The sequence below is a fragment of the Boleophthalmus pectinirostris genome, unplaced genomic scaffold (genome assembly GCF_026225935.1).
Source record: "Boleophthalmus pectinirostris isolate CB_2022bp ecotype Guang Dong unplaced genomic scaffold, ASM2622593v1 HiC_scaffold_5, whole genome shotgun sequence".
In the NCBI taxonomy this organism is placed as follows: domain Eukaryota; kingdom Metazoa; phylum Chordata; class Actinopteri; order Gobiiformes; family Gobiidae; genus Boleophthalmus; species Boleophthalmus pectinirostris.
The window spans coordinates 32,345,204-32,362,343 of NW_026571404.1; the positions used below are offsets into that span (position 1 = coordinate 32,345,204).

Below are 17,140 nucleotides of genomic sequence, written 5' to 3' on the forward strand. Positions count from 1 at the left end.
TAATAAAGTGCCGGGGTTTTCACGTGAAATCCGTCTATATAAAGCCTCCGAACCTCCGGCCAGAACCGAGGCACATCTTTACGAGCAGCGCGCAGGGGCAGAGGAGGAGACAGCGAGTTGAAAAGTGAAAGAGCCAGCACTAGTAGTTGTTGTTGTTGTTGTGGTGGTACGCCAGGCTTCATCATGGTCTCGTCATACCCGCTCCCGGAAGGCTTCTCCGAATTTGATGTGTTCTCCCTGGGATCATGCCTGCTCGTGGAGGGTGAGTGATCTTGGAACCGAGCCAAGAGGGTTTCCGGGCTTTCTGCGCAAACCCCGTCACTGCTCCTGCGCTATTGGCTCGTGCTTCTGTTTACATTTTAGTTGCGGCTTTTAAACTCATTTTCATAGCACTTTCACGCACGCTAAAAGTTGTCGTTCATTTCACTTACACGCATTGTCACGTATTTTCTTTTACGCACGCTTGTTCTCTTCGCAGGGCTCTTGGGATTCTTCCTGAACGCGGTGACGATCGTGTCTTTCTTCAAAATCCGGGAGCTGCGGACGCCCAGTAATTTCCTCGTGTTCAGCTTGGCCATGGCAGACATCGGCATCTCCATGAACGCCACCGTGGCCGCCTTCTCCAGCTTTCTAAGGTCAGTGATGTAACCGTAGCGCACTTTCGTAATGGCTTTGGCAAGGTGACATCCAGGCGCGCCCAGTCAGATGCAATCACCTCATAATCAATGGTGCGTCAGCGGCTGCCCATGCAATAATCAATAGTGCTTCTGTTCTGGGGAAAGACGGAGCATGAAGGGCATAGTCCATGGATTCAAGGAGAGAATTTGGCAATGTTTACTTTCTAGGGATGTAGCAATAACAGAAATATCGTGATATCATATCATCAGAGTTCTCACAATAAAATCATGGACCATCACAATATATCGAATTACAAGTCTCTTTGCTTAAATTAAGAGTTATGATGCAGCAAATGCTAAAGAAAGACAGAGGGAACTACATAGACCATGATTCTTTGCTTCATTTCAGTGCAGACTACAAGAAGAAATAACAGTTCTAAGTCTTAGTTCTCTGGATTAAGTCTTGTCAAGGCATTTTAAGAAAAAAAAAGCAGCATATTCACAGTTTTGTTTGCCTCCACAAAATATCGCAATAAATATCGTACCTTGAGGTTTATACCGTGACGATATCGTATCGTGAGACTTGGATATCGTTAAACCCCTAATGTTTTTAAATGAAGCAGTTCTTTTTCATTTTTTACATATATATATTTTTTACCTTTTTATATACATTTTTATTTTATTTTAGCATTTTTATTTATCTTTACTTTTATTTTATGTTTTTTTTTTTATTCATTGTTTATATTTTTATTTGTTTTTGCTTTAATTATTTATTTATTCATGTAGGCCTATTAGATCACCACATCTCTTTTTCTCTTATATTGACTATGATTTTATTTATTTATTTATTTATTTATTTATTTATTATTATTACTATAATAACATAATCTGGTTTACAAGTGTCTTTAATCTACAGTTTTGATCATTGCGGTCAGAAGTAAACAACAATGCGGCGTGAACCCACTGACCTGTTTTAAAAGCAATTAAGCACAAACAATAAACATGATCATTACAAATACACTGACTAATTTTAATTTCAAATAGCTAAGCCAACATGTAATTAGACGTTCCCACGGCAACGCAAAGGTTGAGAGTTCAATTTCCGCTAATGTCTGGCAGTACAGATTGTTGTTGCGTCCTCTTTCATTAGAACTGCTGAAAGAAAGCATGAAAGCTGAGAGTGAATGAGTCAAGGTTCTGTTACGTAATAATATTTGGACAGTAAAGGTAGAACAACGTTGTAAGACGCACAATGTTGATGTACATTTACTGGACAAATATTATTATGTAATTATTAAATGTAATTACTGGACAGTAGAGATAAGTAGTTAGAAAGATGAGATTACAGCTCTGTGAGACAATCGATGCAGCTTCTTAACTTTAGCTTTTGAAGTTCCAATACCTCAGTGTTTGGAAGAGTACTAACAATGTGTACTTTTGTGTACGTGTGTCTGTTGTTGTCATTTGTTATTTTGTACTTATTTTGTTTTGCCTCCTGTCTGCAAAGTAAACTAAAATCTGAATTTAAAAAAGAAAATGTGCACTTAAGCAAAAGTACAGTTGAAGCCAAAACTGTACTAAACTGTAAGTAAAAGTCAAAAGTATACAAGAAAACTACTACAACTCAAAGCACTAGTTTTGAATGCAGTTTTAGTAGAATTTTAGATTAGTCTATTATCCAAAACTTTATTTACTTTAACAGTCAGTATAGCTTGTACTTCTACTTCTCATTTCCTATACCTGTACCATCAGTAGTTGAAAGAGTATATTTGTACTGAAGTAAAAGTACAGGTACAAGACTAGACATATACTCAATAACAATTACTGCTGCCAAAATTGTACTTAAGTAATAGTAAAAAAGTATGCAAGAACTCCCACTACTCCCATGGCTAGAATTGTAAAAGTACATGGTTAAAATCTACTCAAAAAGCATTATAGTAATGTGAGTATTTGTATTGAGTTACTTTCTGTACCGTCATTGGTGTGTTGTGATACCTCCTCCTCACAGATACTGGCCCTATGGCTCTGACGGTTGCCAGACGCACGGTTTCCAGGGTTTCATGACGGCTCTGGCCAGTCTGCACTTCATCGCTGCTATCGCCTGGGACCGCTACCACCAGTACTGCACAAGTGAGTACAAAAGACAAGCAGAAACACTCAAGTAAAAGTTTCACATGAAGTACTCTTTTAAAATGCACTTTCAGAAGAAGAACTATTTGAGAACTATTAAAGCATCAAATGTAGTGATCAAGAGTCGTGTTGTCACAACTGAACCTGGGTTGCCAGCCTTTACGGTGCATTGTGTAACTTTTCTGGTGGAGGTTCTGTCACCTGCTTATTTCTATGGAGATGTCATAACTGTGCTTAGAATGTTCCACAGTATGACATTAAAGAGCTCTCCTTTACATTTACAGTTGGTTTTATAGCTCAAAAATACCTAGAAAAACAGGCATTCTGAATGTGAGCGGGGTCGCCTCTCCACAGATCTGACCTGTAACTTGGTCTGGTTTGAAAAGTTTAATGCAATACTATGAAACATTCCAGAGAAAGCAAGAACATCTCCATGGAAAAAAACATTTGATCAAACCTCCACCAGAAAAGTTACACAATGCATCTCTAAGCTGCATATAGAAGCTCAGAAGCTCCAGAATTTCCTCAGTGAGCTGCAGAGGCTGCACTAGCACCAATTCATGATTATCTGCAGAAGTTGGGGTTCAGGTAGCGACCATTCAGATCAGAGAGAAACATTTTAGGTTTAAACCAACTGGAGTTCATCACTGAAACTATAGCAACCTAAATTACAGACTCCTTCCGCTTTCTTGATAGTTGTCTCAAAACACAAAAACAACTAATTATAACATTAACAACTCACAATTCAAACAATTTATGTCCAGTGTTTTCACTTCAGTTCAATTCAAGATTATTTTTTCCCACATTTAAAACAACTTCAGCTGGCCAAAGTGCTTCACATAAAAGACAACAAAAACAGAAGAAAATGTTGAAATTAAGAAAAGTTTGTAATTAAGAATAAATCAGTATTACAATTGTTACAGGGAGAAAGCAATATTTGAATCGAACATGTATCTGGGGACATGTTTATGGAATGTAAAGTAAAAATCTTACATATGGTTCCTTTAAGTAAAGTACAGACTAAACATTCACTTAAAGATGCATTAACTTTTCATGGAGAGGCTGCACTACAGTTGCTAGTCTCCATATAGATGTACTTTGTTTAGCTTGGAATGTTTCACAGTATGGCATTAAACTTATCTACTGAAGCAAGCAGGCCAATGTACAGATCAATTCAGTGGGGAGGCGGGCCCACTCACACAACAATGCATGTTCAGAACAATAAAATCTGCTTTAATGAAACAAAGGCTGAATAGACTTTTAATGCCATACTGTGGAACATACCAAGCAAAGCATTAACATCTCCCTTAAGACAAAAAATGTGGGTGTCCTCCACCAGGAAAGTTACACAATGCCCCTTTAGGTACAGTACTTTTACTTTTGTACTTTGTTAATTTCCATAGACACAATAGCTCACCTTCCCCGGTTTGGGTCGTCAGTTAACTAAGCTTTGTTTACGACAATGGGCAGAACAGGTGGCTCGTGAATAAGTGAAAAACGGGAGAGCTTAACTGTGACAAATCTGGGGTCCCTGGGATTGTAAAGTGGTGAAAAGCTCTGGGTTAAAAATAGCACAGGTGTCTGAGGATGAAAAATGGGCTGTCTGTTAAAAGTGGAGATTCAGTGAAAATGGGAAAGTACAGAATTACTTCACTTCCCCTCAGCTTTTAAAATGGACAGTCTATTTACAATGATACAGTGGTAATTGAAGTAGTAAAACCAGCAGTAGTAGTAGTATTTTGTGGTATTATTCATTCATCTCCACAAGTTTAAATTCTCAAAATACAGACTAGTAATATTTTTGATTGTTCTGAGCTTTAAGCTGTGCTATAATGCTGTTTCCTCATCAAAAACATACCCAGAGATGTGTTTTGTTTCATTCACACAATGTTTGAGTAAATTAGTTTGTTTATATCTCTAAAGCTCAAAAGCTCTGTTCCACCTTGTGATGTCATTTAGTGGTAGTTTTCAAGTTAACACTTACCTTTTAAAGATTGTTAAAGTAGAGAAATCAGAATTCCAGGTCTTAAATTATCCAAATGATTCTTGTGAAGGTGTATGGAGTTTAAAACACAAGGTGGATCAGAGTTTTTCTGTTTAAGAGAAGAACCCATCCTAAATATGCAGGATCTGTGTGTTAAACATGTGTGAATGAAACAAAACACAACTCCAGATATGTTTGTGACGAGGAAACAACATTATAACACAGATCAGAAAATAGCGGAATATCCATGGGCCCTTTAAAGATTCTGCTAGTCCCAATTTGTTCGTACGTGACAATGCATCTTTGACAGCTCATGTCCGGAGCGCCAACCGTTCACAATGACATTTAGGAGACATTTTATTTTTATCTGTTCTTGACAACGTGTGAATGTGTTTTGGCCACAGGGACAAAGCTTCAGTGGAGCAGTGCCATCACTCTGGCCATCTTCATCTGGCTCTTCAGCGCGTTCTGGTCCGCCATGCCCCTCATCGGCTGGGGAGAGTACGACTACGAGCCCCTCCGCACCTGCTGCACCCTGGACTACAGCAAGGGAGACAGGTGGGCGCAAGAAATCTGTTTACAAGAAACAACTTTATGACATCTCCTGTGCAGAAAATGCAATACTTCATGGAGTCTCGATGAAGCAGCACTGTTCAACATTTCAGACATTAAATAAGCTTCAATAAAAACTTATGTAAAAGTTTAAATGTAGGTGCCTGCCACTGGGCCAGGTCTGTGGAGAAGCGTATTAAGGACGCAATATTTAATGGTATTTTTTGAACTATAAAAAACAATAGTATTCTTTTTTTTATGTTACACATTTATGATTTATGCATGAAAACCTGTTAACCCTGTTATTTAAAATTCTACAAAAATTTTCTTAAAACCACTGTACAAAAGTTTTTAGTCAGAAAATAGACTTTTGTTTGTTTTTCAGTTTGATTGTGTGTGGGCTTGCATCTCAACAAACCTGACTCTTTCTTGGCCTTAGGATGGCCTATTCACACTTGTTTCCCTAGAAAAGTTGTTACTTTGGCTATAATCTTCCACAGTATTGCATCTCCACAGAGAGAAACTTTCTATTTCCATGGACACTAAAATAGGCTGAAGAATGGCTGTCGGTGTCACCATGTTTGGTTTGGTTCATTTGGGCACTTCACTTTCCACATAAACCTCAACGCTGCTCTTATGAAAAGAAAATACTTTGCAAGTCTAACTGAAGTTATAATTACACATTATTGCAAGATCTTCTATGTCATTATTATGTCACGTTTCATTGATGATTCCATTTATTCTTGTCTGTTTGCAGAAACTACGTGTCCTACCTGATCCCCATGACCATCTTCAACATGGTCGTGCAGGTGTTTGTGGTGATGTCCTCATACCAGTCCATCGCACAGAAGTTCAAGAAGACCGGAAACCCCAGGGTAAGTCATTGTCACTATACATACATGTGGTGTATGAAGAGACTGAAAAGAAGCGATTGTAGTAAGATATAATCAAGACACAAGGCAACTTTACTTTACTTTTTCAAGTTTGTGGTAGAGCCAAAAATAGACAGGCATGATCTGATCGGCAGCCCCCATTAAGCAAAATATATTTAACAGAGTAGGAATTGGGGTTTTAACCACCAGCCACAACCAGTAAATTGTGCTAGTATGCAATGTGGGTGTCTTGCCAAGGGACACAACATGAGGTGCTCTGGTAAGGTTTGAACCAGTTACTCTGCAGTGTGTTGGCAAATGCTTAACCCACTACATCACCGCATCACATTCTTTTTCATGGGCAACTAATTATCATAACATTAACATTTCTCTTAAATAATCTGCTCTTTTGTTAATATATACACAATTTGTGATAGTAGCAGTAGCAGCAACAGTAGGAGTAATGATAGTACTTTTCCAATAGAAATTGTAATACCTGCTGTACTGCAGTACTGATGGAAACGGTAGAAGTACCAACAGCTGCAGCATTATTTGTAGTAATGTAGTAATTGTAGTAGGCTAGAAGTAGTAACAGTAGAAGTACTAGTAATAGTAGTAGTGGTAGTAGATTTCATTGTAGTAGTATTATCATTGTAATAGGCTAGTAGTAGTAGTAGTAGTAGTAGTAGTAGTAGTAGTAGAGTTCATTGTAGTAACACTGTATCATTGTAGTAGGCTAGTAGTAGTAATAATAGTAGGTAGTAGTAGTGTTCATTGTAGTAGCACTATATCACTGTAGTAGGCTAGTAGTAGTAGTAGTAGTAGTAATAGTAGTAATATTAGTAGTAGTAGTAGAGTTCATCGTAGTAGCATGATATCATTGTAGTAGACTAGTAGTAGTAGTAATAGTACTAATATTAGTAGTAGTAGAGTTCATCGTAGTAGCATGACATCATTGTAGTAGACTAGTAGTAGTAATAGTAGTAATATTAGTAGTAGTAGAGTTCATGGTAGTAGCATGATATCATTGTAGTAGACTAGTAGTAGTAATAGTAGTAGTAGAGTTCATTGTAGTAGCATGATATCATTGTAGTAGACTAATAGTAGTAATAGCAGTAGCTTCTTTCTTAACCCCAAACCTTAAGCTAATCGCATCCCCCTAGACACTTACGTAATCTGTAAAAAGAAGCACTGAGAACGGCAAATACTTCTCATGCTTTGAAGTCTACGTGACCCTCCGGGAATGGTTGGACATCTTTTTTCCATTCTCCTTAAAGCTCCCCGACCCCACGTGGGCCTATTCAGAGCCACACAACACAGTGAAGGCCCGGCACGCACGCACGCTCCCGATATAGGTCAGGGCCACCCCATCGGACCCCTTTGGCAAACTATGAGCCAGTGTTGTTGTCTCTTGGATGGTCTGTTATAGTAGAGAAGACGCTAAAATCCCCCCGGCACACAGCCAGTTATGTAAACGCTATTACTCACAGTTAGCTAGTTTTTTCATCTGACGCCAAGCTAGCTAGTAGTACCAAAACAACCCAATTACATAACAGAATGGCTTTTAATATTTCTTAATATCACAAGCACATTTTTGGAAAGTGGTTTGTTTGTACGTCGGGACATTTGGATAACCTCGCTGAAGAAGTAATTCAAAGGGGCATGTTACTGAGGCGAGCTTTGAAAGTTCCGCTATTATAATTTTTTTGAACCCTGAGTGAGGACATGTTTTAGAATGAACGATTAGCCCCGCCCACTCTGTCCCTCCTTGCACTCTGATGCTGAAACAGGACCGAAAAATAACTGTCTGGGATACTCACAGGAAGTTGTCTCCACATGGCTCTCATCCAGCAACACCTCTGATTGGATAAAATTGTCTGATCTTGCAGTTGCTTGCGTATGGTTCTTTTTTCATTTCCTTGTCTCTCCAAAAAACATTCAGACTTTTCCATTTATTATTAATTTATACGCTTGAGAGACATTTCGATTCTTCATATGTTTCGTATGAAGAATTGACAGTAAACTTTTTTGAATTTGAATTGAATTTCACTAAATGTCTTCACTGAAATAAACAAAATTATTGGAATGGCTATGCTAGGAGTTCATGTGCTGTAACCATTGGCATGTAGCGCAAATTGAACTAAAATAAACATTGACTCCAGTTACATTCTGATTATTATTAGATTTTTGGACTTAAAAGACTTAAACAAACTTTATTGACCCACAAGGGAAATTACTCGGACACAGTAGCTCCCACTTTACATTATATTACAATAACAGAGTAAAAAATATAAAAAATGGTAACTTCAAAATAAGTAGCAATAAAAATAGCAACACAAATAATAACACTGCAAAATCATCCCATTTATTTCTGACCAGGGTCCCTCTTAACACATTTTGTAGTTTGCATGTTATTTACGAAACCTTAAAGGGACAGTCCAGAATTTTGGACATAGGACCTCATTTCCTAGAGAGCCAGAGTGTTGGAGACGCGTGAAGACACTTTTTTAAATATTCCATCTAGTCCTTGTATTTGCAGAGGTCACTGGTGCTAGGCTAGTGCATGTCAATGGCCATAGTTAGCCTGCCACTAAAAACTGTCTTACCCACTCCACAAAACACCACATGAATTGTCGCATGTTGAGGGACTATTTTCTCAGCAGCAGCGGAATTTTACTTTGCTGTTAAAATAGGTGCTAGATGATATCAGCCCACTGCTGCCAGGTTTACTATCAGGAAGTACAACTCGCTGCTGCTGCTCAGACATAAATCCTTCAAATGCAAGGTTTGTTTTACTTCTAAAATTATTCTATCAACACAGACATTCACATCGACAGTCTGGTGTAATAATAGATTTGTTTCGGGTGTTTTGTGGAGTGGATAAGACTGTTTTTAGTGGCAGGCTAACTATGGCCATTGACATGCACTAGCCTAGCACCAGCGACCTCTGCAAATACAAGAACATCCATTAATCTATTAATAATCAGAATTTGGTGTTGATGTAAACATAGCCACTGGGTGATTGCTAATGTTATTTTAGAAAGTTGGATATAAATTATGATTACCTTATTACAAGAAGGTTCAATTACCTGATTGTGTAAGGCCTTTCAATGAAGTGTTTGCATGTTCTCCCCATGTCTGGCATGGAAACTCTGGTCACCCCCATCAACCCCAACTGGTTAAAAATGGGTCCATTCAAGGCATATTGTTTCTGCAAATAAAAAAAAAAGTCCAGAATTTTAGGTTCTTGGGTTTTTAACTATAATGGAGAAATAATATCGTAGCATATGATGAAGAGCTATTTTCTAAGGGAGTAACATGGGAGGATAAGCAGCTACAGTCACTTAATAATATATAAACCATCTTGACTTGTGCTGCTGAGGTTGGGGTCAAATTAAATTACTGTAAAATATTGACTTTGAAGAAAGAATTCATGAAAACTCATATGACAGATAGTTATGGTTTTAGGGGGAAATTCCTTTGGGTGCTGTGAGCCGTTCTGTCATTGGAATGCTCTGGTCACATGACTCCAGGCAGGCTGCCCATTTCATTTGTACTACACATTTAAACCTGCTTTATCTGAACAGTCCATTGAAACAAATGATGTTCTGACTGTTACGAGTCACTTTAAAAGCTGTATTTTAAATTTATTTCAAACCATATAACATGAGTTGAGTGAACCATTTCAGATCTACACACTTTTATTAAGTTGAATTTAAATGTTTCCAGACAGTGTGGTTTTTATCTTAAGTAGAACAGATTTTTCCAGAAGTGTCCAGTCGATGTAAAGAGAGATCATTTGAAATGCACAAGGCAAAGGAAGAATTTAAACAGAAAAAGTAGATATAAATAGAAGTTATAAGTTGAAGTTACAGATTTTTGATGCTTTTTAAAAACATACATTCAAAAAAGGTTAACCCAAATAAAAATATATAATGCATGAGTATAGAATATATATTTTTAATTCAAATATTTTTGTTTAAATTACGATGTTGTAGCAAATTTTTACTGTCTAAAAAATGTGGAGAAAAAAACAGAAGTAGTTCATTTCAAACTGTTTGCAGTGGTCCAAAGTTATTCCTCATTTTCTTTATACATTCAGGGCATCCAGAGATCAGTGTAGAGTTTTGCCCTTACAGTAAAGTTAACAGCAACTAGCATGTGAATGTGCACTTCCTGATCATGCAGCAGATATTTTAAAAGCTGTTATACAATATATCTGTAATGGGGCAAGTCAACTTTTGCTCAGATACATGGGTGAAAATCTGGTAAAGAACATTTTATAACTGTATCTACATTATTTACTTTGGATGAACATAAAATTATTCAATTAAAAAATGTGACATTATATACTTAAACAGGGTCAACATTGCATTTGAGTAGTGTAGCTGGCTTTAAAAGTAGGTTGATTAAAAACTATATCTTATCAATAAGTAAAGAGTAAGAGGATTTCTCAAAGCTACTTATAAGAAAGAAGAAAAATGTTTGATAAATTCTTTAGTGGACCTTTTGGACAATGGTCTTTTTGACTGTTGGATTATATGTAACCTTCTCAGGACTGGGTGTAGAATCTTAAACCTGGAACATGCTTCTCAGACTTGATCCCCAGCGTATGACTTATTTCAGACTCGTGGTGTTCTGTCTCAAACTGGTCTTAAAGTACTCGAACATGTATGAGTGAAACACAGTGCAACTCCGGGGATGTTTATAAGGAGGTAACAACATTATACCATGGCTTAAAGGTGCATTTTGTAACTTCTAAGGTGGAGGGTCCACTACATGCTCGTCTACTTGGAGATGTTATTTCTTTGCATGGAATGTGCCACAGGAGGGCATTAAACACATCATCCTTGCATTTATTTAGTTACATATGTTTAATAGCTCAAGAATACCTTGAAACACATGAATTCTTACTATGTGTTTCTCCATAGATCTGACATTAACTTCCTCCATTGTGATAACCAGAGGCGGTGCTACCATTAGGCAAAAGCAGATGGCTGCTTATTGCCCCCAAACCTGGAGGGGCCCCCAACCATTTGCCCTCAGTGCCACTAATGGCGGAGGCGTCAGAGCAATTTGATTTTCTCTCAATATGACATTAAATGAGAGTGTTTTACTTTTAAACAATAATCATAAGACAAATAATAATAATATGTAATGGATGTAAACTAAAAAAAGTAATTGTTCTAGCAAAAAAAATACAAATACTTTCAGCTCTGGTTATCTGGTTATCTGGTTATCCAATCCACTATAATTCAAACAGAGATGTGCATGTTTCAAAAACAATGGGGAAAAACAGACATTAAATATACTAAAAAATCAAAACAAAACAGAAAAACTGTGCGTTATAGTAAGGGCCCCAAACTTATGTTCCCCTAGAGCCCCCAAATTGCTAACTCCACTACTGGTATTAACCAAGTTTATTTTCATACTGTGAAATAATCAAGGCAAAACAGTAGCATCTCCATGGAGACAAGCAGGTTTCACAGTGCATCTTTAAAGCTCAAGAGTTAATTTTGCATAATGTAAAACATTTAATTACAAAATGAACTGATTTCTAACATTCCTCACAGTAAATAACTGTAATCATTTTGAACATTTTGTAAAAGTAAACAGGAGCGACACAAGATTTCATTTTAGAGGTTTAGAAGATAACTATGTGTAAATAAATAATGCATAAATATATAATTTGTTTTGTCTTTTAATACATAGACTACTTAAAAAGGAAAAGTAGAAAGGTATGATTCAAACATTCAGAGTGAAAAGAAAGAAAAACATGCATGAATAAGAAGTGTAGAATAAGAATTTAGTGGCACAGGGAGTTAAGTCTTGTGGTGTTTTGTACAAAGTAGTAGTAGTAGTAATAGTAGTAGGTGCCAAGAAGTATTAGTAACAGTAGTAGCAGAAAAAAAAAATGTATGATCCTGGTTTAGTCCTGATGTAGGCTTGGTTTGGTCCTGTTATAGCCCCAGTTTAGTTCCAATCTGTCTTAATCTTGTCTCCATGGAGATTGTTAAGTATTTATACCATTCTGTGGAACATTCCAGGCCAAACAATACCATCTCTGTGTTGAAACGTGATTGTGGAATAGTGTGTTAAGCGTTCACCCACAAAAACAAAGGATCACCAGTTCACCAATATCTCTAAGTAAAGCACTTCACCCACATTGCCTTTAGTCCAGACATAACATTTAAACAAGAAAGACCCTTTAATCCAGTATTATCACGACGAGACTGGTGCACTATGGCAACCCCCAATCAACTAAAAGCGATTACTTTAATTCTCATGATACACAGATACACCGCTAACGAGCATGAGTGGTAAATGTGGACTAAAATAGACAGCTGTAGCAAGGGGAATTTGTCTTTGAAATTAAATTGTGTTAACTGTTTCAGAGCAGGGTCAGTATTTCTATATTACTGGGTTTTCAGATCACAACAATCGTTTAGTCAGTCATATGTAATACAGGTCGGGAAACTGAAATTAATATTGTTAAAGGTCCTATAATATGCTAAATTGACTCTTGTGAGCTTTAAGTCATGTTAGAATGTTGATATCTCCTCAAAAACATACCAGTTTCAATTTTGTTTCATTCACACATGTTTGAGTCATCCTGCATTTAGTCTGTCTAGGTCAGACATTTGGCCCGCGATCAAATATGTATTAGAGCTGGCTGACTACAGATAGGCCATAGAGAAATTATTCATTTAAAATTGTGTTATTATTACTTTATATCCTGTTTGTTCTAGATTCAATGTTTAAGCAAAACTATTATTGAACATTTATTTTAATAAGAAAAGGTTTAACATTACATGTCTCGAAAGAAGAGAAAACATGCAGATGTTGTTGAAATTTTTCAATAAATTGTTAGTTTGGCGCACGACAGTCCCAGTTTTGAATTTTGGCCCTCGGTGAATTTGAGTTTGACACCCCTGGTCTAAGTCTTCCAAACTCATAATGTGCTGTTCCAACTTGTGATGTCATGAAGCGGTAGTTTTCAAGTTAGCAACAGTTTTTTTTACCTTTTGTTCAGTAGAGATTGGCAACTCCAGGGTTGAAATGATCTAAATGATTCTAGTGAAGGTGTGTGGAGGTTAAAAACATAGTGCAGCACTTCTTGTATTACCACATGACATCACAAGATTTTTCTGTTTGAAGAACTCAGCCTAAATATGCAGGGTTTGTGTGTTAAACATGTGTGAATGAAACAAAACACAACTCCAGATATGTTTCTGATGAGGAACATAGACCAGCAAAATATCAAAATATTGGCACTTTACAATGCAGATATTTGTTGTAATACCACAAGTTAACAAATGGGTTTAGTCACTTCCAGAAATGGTCATATTTGAGGATAAACTTTTGGATATTTCATGGCGAAGTGGGGAAGTACAACTGGGGAAACTGACCTGTACCTGATCGTCTTAAAAACAGTTTTAAAAAGGTAAAACAGAACTAGTTCATTTTAAACAGTTTGCAGTGCTCCATTTACCTCATGCATTTCGAGCATTTTAATTATTCACGTGATGAATTTAGAAGCACTTTTCCCAACTTTTAGAGCTGAGTTTGAGCATCACAGTTATTCTAACATCACCAGGTGTAAAAAGTAACATTGAAACCTGAACCTGAACAACTAACATGCAAACCGTACATTTCCTGATTCTCAGAGTTGTGTTTTAGTTTTTCCTCGAGTGATGCAGAAAAGAGGGAGCAGTATAACATAAAACATACATTATAACTGAACTTTATTTACAATTACTAGCAGATGCAGGCAGTACACAGCAGACTTATACAATATACACGTACTTGGACAGGACAAACTTTGCACAAATAAAAAAAAAAATTATAAAATAAATAAAATACATACATACATATTTAATTACATACACACACAATAGCAAAATATGGATACAGATATGGAAGATAATTTGTTTAATCAGATTTTGAATTTTGCCATTGAATTTCTGACTTTGAATTTTTTAACTATGAAAAAAAATAAAAATGTTTGAATTATGAATTTTTGTTCCAGAAATGTTCAGTGTACATTTTCAAAGTGTTTAAAATTCAGTATAAAAAAGCACCTTTTAAATATTCAGCACAAATATATTCAAGCTCTCAAATTCAACAGTCAAAATTCAGAGTGTAAAATTTGCAGTGAAACAAATTCGCAGGAATGATCCAAGATGCCCAGGCAAAAGCAATCGATCCAAAGTGATTCGATCTAATTTAGTCACAAACAGGAAATGGTGTAGTGAACCGATCTGATTGGTCAAAGCCTCATCAAAACTTCATCTCTTTTATTTTTAAGTGTAAGCCCCACCCACAGATAAGAACAGCCAATAGGAAACAGCCTCTATCCTCCTCACTCACACAGGATCGATTGCTTTTGCCTTGGCATCTTGGAAATTTTCCTCTGAAATTTTTCACTGCAAATTTTACACCCTGAATTTTGACTGTTGAATTTGAGGGATTGAAAAAATATGTGCTGAATATTTAAAAGGTTACATTTCAAATTCAAGTGAGAAATTCAGCGCTATTTAAAATAAAAAATCTAATGGAACAAATTCTCTTCCATGCACATGCTAATTCATCAATGTAACTTCATTTCTTTTCTTACAGTTCAACCCTAACACTCCCCTCAAGACTCTGCTTATCTGCTGGGGTCCCTACGGCATCCTGGCCTTCTACGCTGCTATCGAGAACGCCACTCTGGTCTCCCCCAAGCTAAGAATGGTACGCCCCACCTCCACCACCATCACCACCACCCCTTTTCCATCTTCAAAATGGTCTCTTCCAATTTCTAACCGCTATTTTCTTCTTCTACCTCAGATGGCTCCTATCCTGGCCAAGACCTCTCCCACCATCAACGCTTTCCTGTACGCTTTGGGCAACGAGAACTACAGAGGGGGCATCTGGCATTTTCTCACCGGAGAGAAGATTGAAGTGCCTCAAATTGAGAACAAGTCCAAATAAACTAAGCATGTCATAAGTTAAAAATCTGCTCATTGTCCTGGTTTCTCCAAGGTACCTTCTGTAGATGTATTTTGTTGTGCATGTGTAGTAAAAAGTCATTGGTTTCTACGGTTTGAAATGTTAGCGAAAATGAGAAATGCGGTATTTTACACAATGAATGATAAGCAATGCACAATGTGGTAAAAAGATTTAGCACAAAATTAGTTGTTATTAAAATTCTGAATAATTAAAGTATTCAAGTAAAGCCAAACAGATTAAAGGGCCCATATTACATTATTTTCTGATCTGTTATAATGTTGTTTCCTCATCACAAACAGACTTGGAGTTATGTTTTGTTTCATTCACGCATGTTTAATACACAAACCCTTCATATTTATATCTTCTCGCAAACTGAAAACACTGTTCCACCTTGTGATGTCATGTGGTAATACAGGAAGTGTGTTTTTAATCTTCACACACCTTTACGAGAACCATTTGGATTATTTCAGACCTGGAATTGCCAATCTGTACTAAACAAAAGGTAAAAGGTTCTGTTCTCTTAAAAACTACCACTTCATGACATCACAAGGTGGAACAGACTATTTAGAATTTTGGAGATATAGACAGACTAATAATCCAGGAGTAGTCAAACATGTGTGAATGAAACAAAACACAACTCCAGGTTTGTTTTTGATGAGGTAACAACATTCTAACACGGCTTAACACTCACAACAGTCAATTTGTGTTGTAGGCTTTAACACCTTTAATAACAAAATGCAGATTTCCAACATTCCTCACAGTAAATAACTAATAATTTTAGAAAATCTGGAAATGTAAACATGAGCCAGACATCATATGATTTTGGTGTTCAGAAGATAATGTATGGATACATATTTTGATACCACATTATGAAATGGTGAGCAGTAGAATGGTAAAAACCTGAGAGAACTACATGACCCATGATCCTTTGCTCTATTTCAATGCGATATAAATATAAAAGTCCTATTATCAAATGCATTTTCAGTCTATTTAATAATGTTAATAATTAATGCATGCTAATTTGGGCAGACTAGGTATCCAACCTATGACAATTTGATAGTAGGAAGCTGTGACTTAAACATTCAGAGTGAAAAGAAAGAAAAAATGTGCTGTGTACAATTTGATGGCATAGTCAGTTAAGTCTTCACCCACCAACCAGGGTCACCAGTTTAAAACTACACTATTAAAACTACACTATTGCTTCATAAATACATACATTTATAACATCTAAAATAGATCCTTAAAAGCATTGTCAGTATATCTCTAGTGTAGCCAAGAAAGACTGGGTGTCAGGGCACATTTTAAACATTCCATAGAAATACAACAGCCTTACAACACACTTGAGTTTATGGTTCAATATTTTAAAGATACTATGAGGATTCTTGATTACATTAACAAAACAAGGTATTTTAATGGGACAAACCAACATAGAGATCAACCAGAACCAACCGCACCAATAAAATATGTACCACTGATTCTGTCACTGCACTGCACTGCCCCAAATAGTCCCAATTTGTGAATTCTCAAAATACCATGTGACTTCACTTATCCAACATAGACTATAATGCAATATATTTATTGCAAATGGCAGGGCTATAATTATATTTTAGTCTTCCCAAAACAATAATGAATAATGATGGAGAGCTTGCCAATGGATGTGTTTAAAGAGCTAACAGTGAACACAAGTAAGGGGTGGACAATGCAAAAATATTCATAGCGCATTTTTCTGACAGTTTTGTTAATGGTTTTATCTTAGGCTAATTCATGTACATACACCTTGCATCTGCATTTCTAACATCTTTCAGAGGCACATTTTACTTCACTGTGATTGGTTGAATCCACCTGTCAATCACTCAGAGTATTACAGAGGTTGACCAATAGGAGGAGTAGGTGGGTAAAAGTTGAGTTTGAGCAGAGAGCAGCATTAAACACACATTAATGTTATGGACGTTATTATGTTATGAAAAATCACATATTAAGATATCACCAAAATA

At 36.6% G+C, this 17,140-nt stretch overlaps 1 protein-coding gene across 1 annotated transcript; it reads left to right on the forward strand.

Annotated features, from left to right (window-relative positions):
* The first annotated feature begins 34 nt into the window (after positions 1-34).
* On the forward strand, positions 35-15,152 carry rgra (retinal G protein coupled receptor a). The gene is made up of 7 exons (XM_020923717.2): positions 35-262; positions 479-635; positions 2,626-2,747; positions 5,136-5,289; positions 6,041-6,158; positions 14,775-14,888; positions 14,985-15,152. The coding sequence occupies exons 1-7, from the start codon at positions 184-186 to the stop codon at positions 15,126-15,128; spliced, it is 888 nt and encodes a 295-aa protein (XP_020779376.1). The 5' UTR covers positions 35-183; the 3' UTR covers positions 15,129-15,152.
* Positions 15,153-17,140: the final 1,988 nt, after the last annotated feature.

Bases quoted from the DNA above. Each gene is read 5' to 3' on its own strand.
- rgra (XM_020923717.2), top strand. From the start codon at position 184: ATGGTCTCGTCATACCCGCTCCCGGAAGGCTTCTCCGAATTTGATGTG. The intron at 6,159-14,774 runs GTAAGTCATTGT...CTTTTCTTACAG, and splicing joins AGAAGACCGGAAACCCCAGG to TTCAACCCTAACACTCCCCT. The intron at 14,889-14,984 runs GTACGCCCCACC...CTTCTACCTCAG, and splicing joins TCTCCCCCAAGCTAAGAATG to ATGGCTCCTATCCTGGCCAA.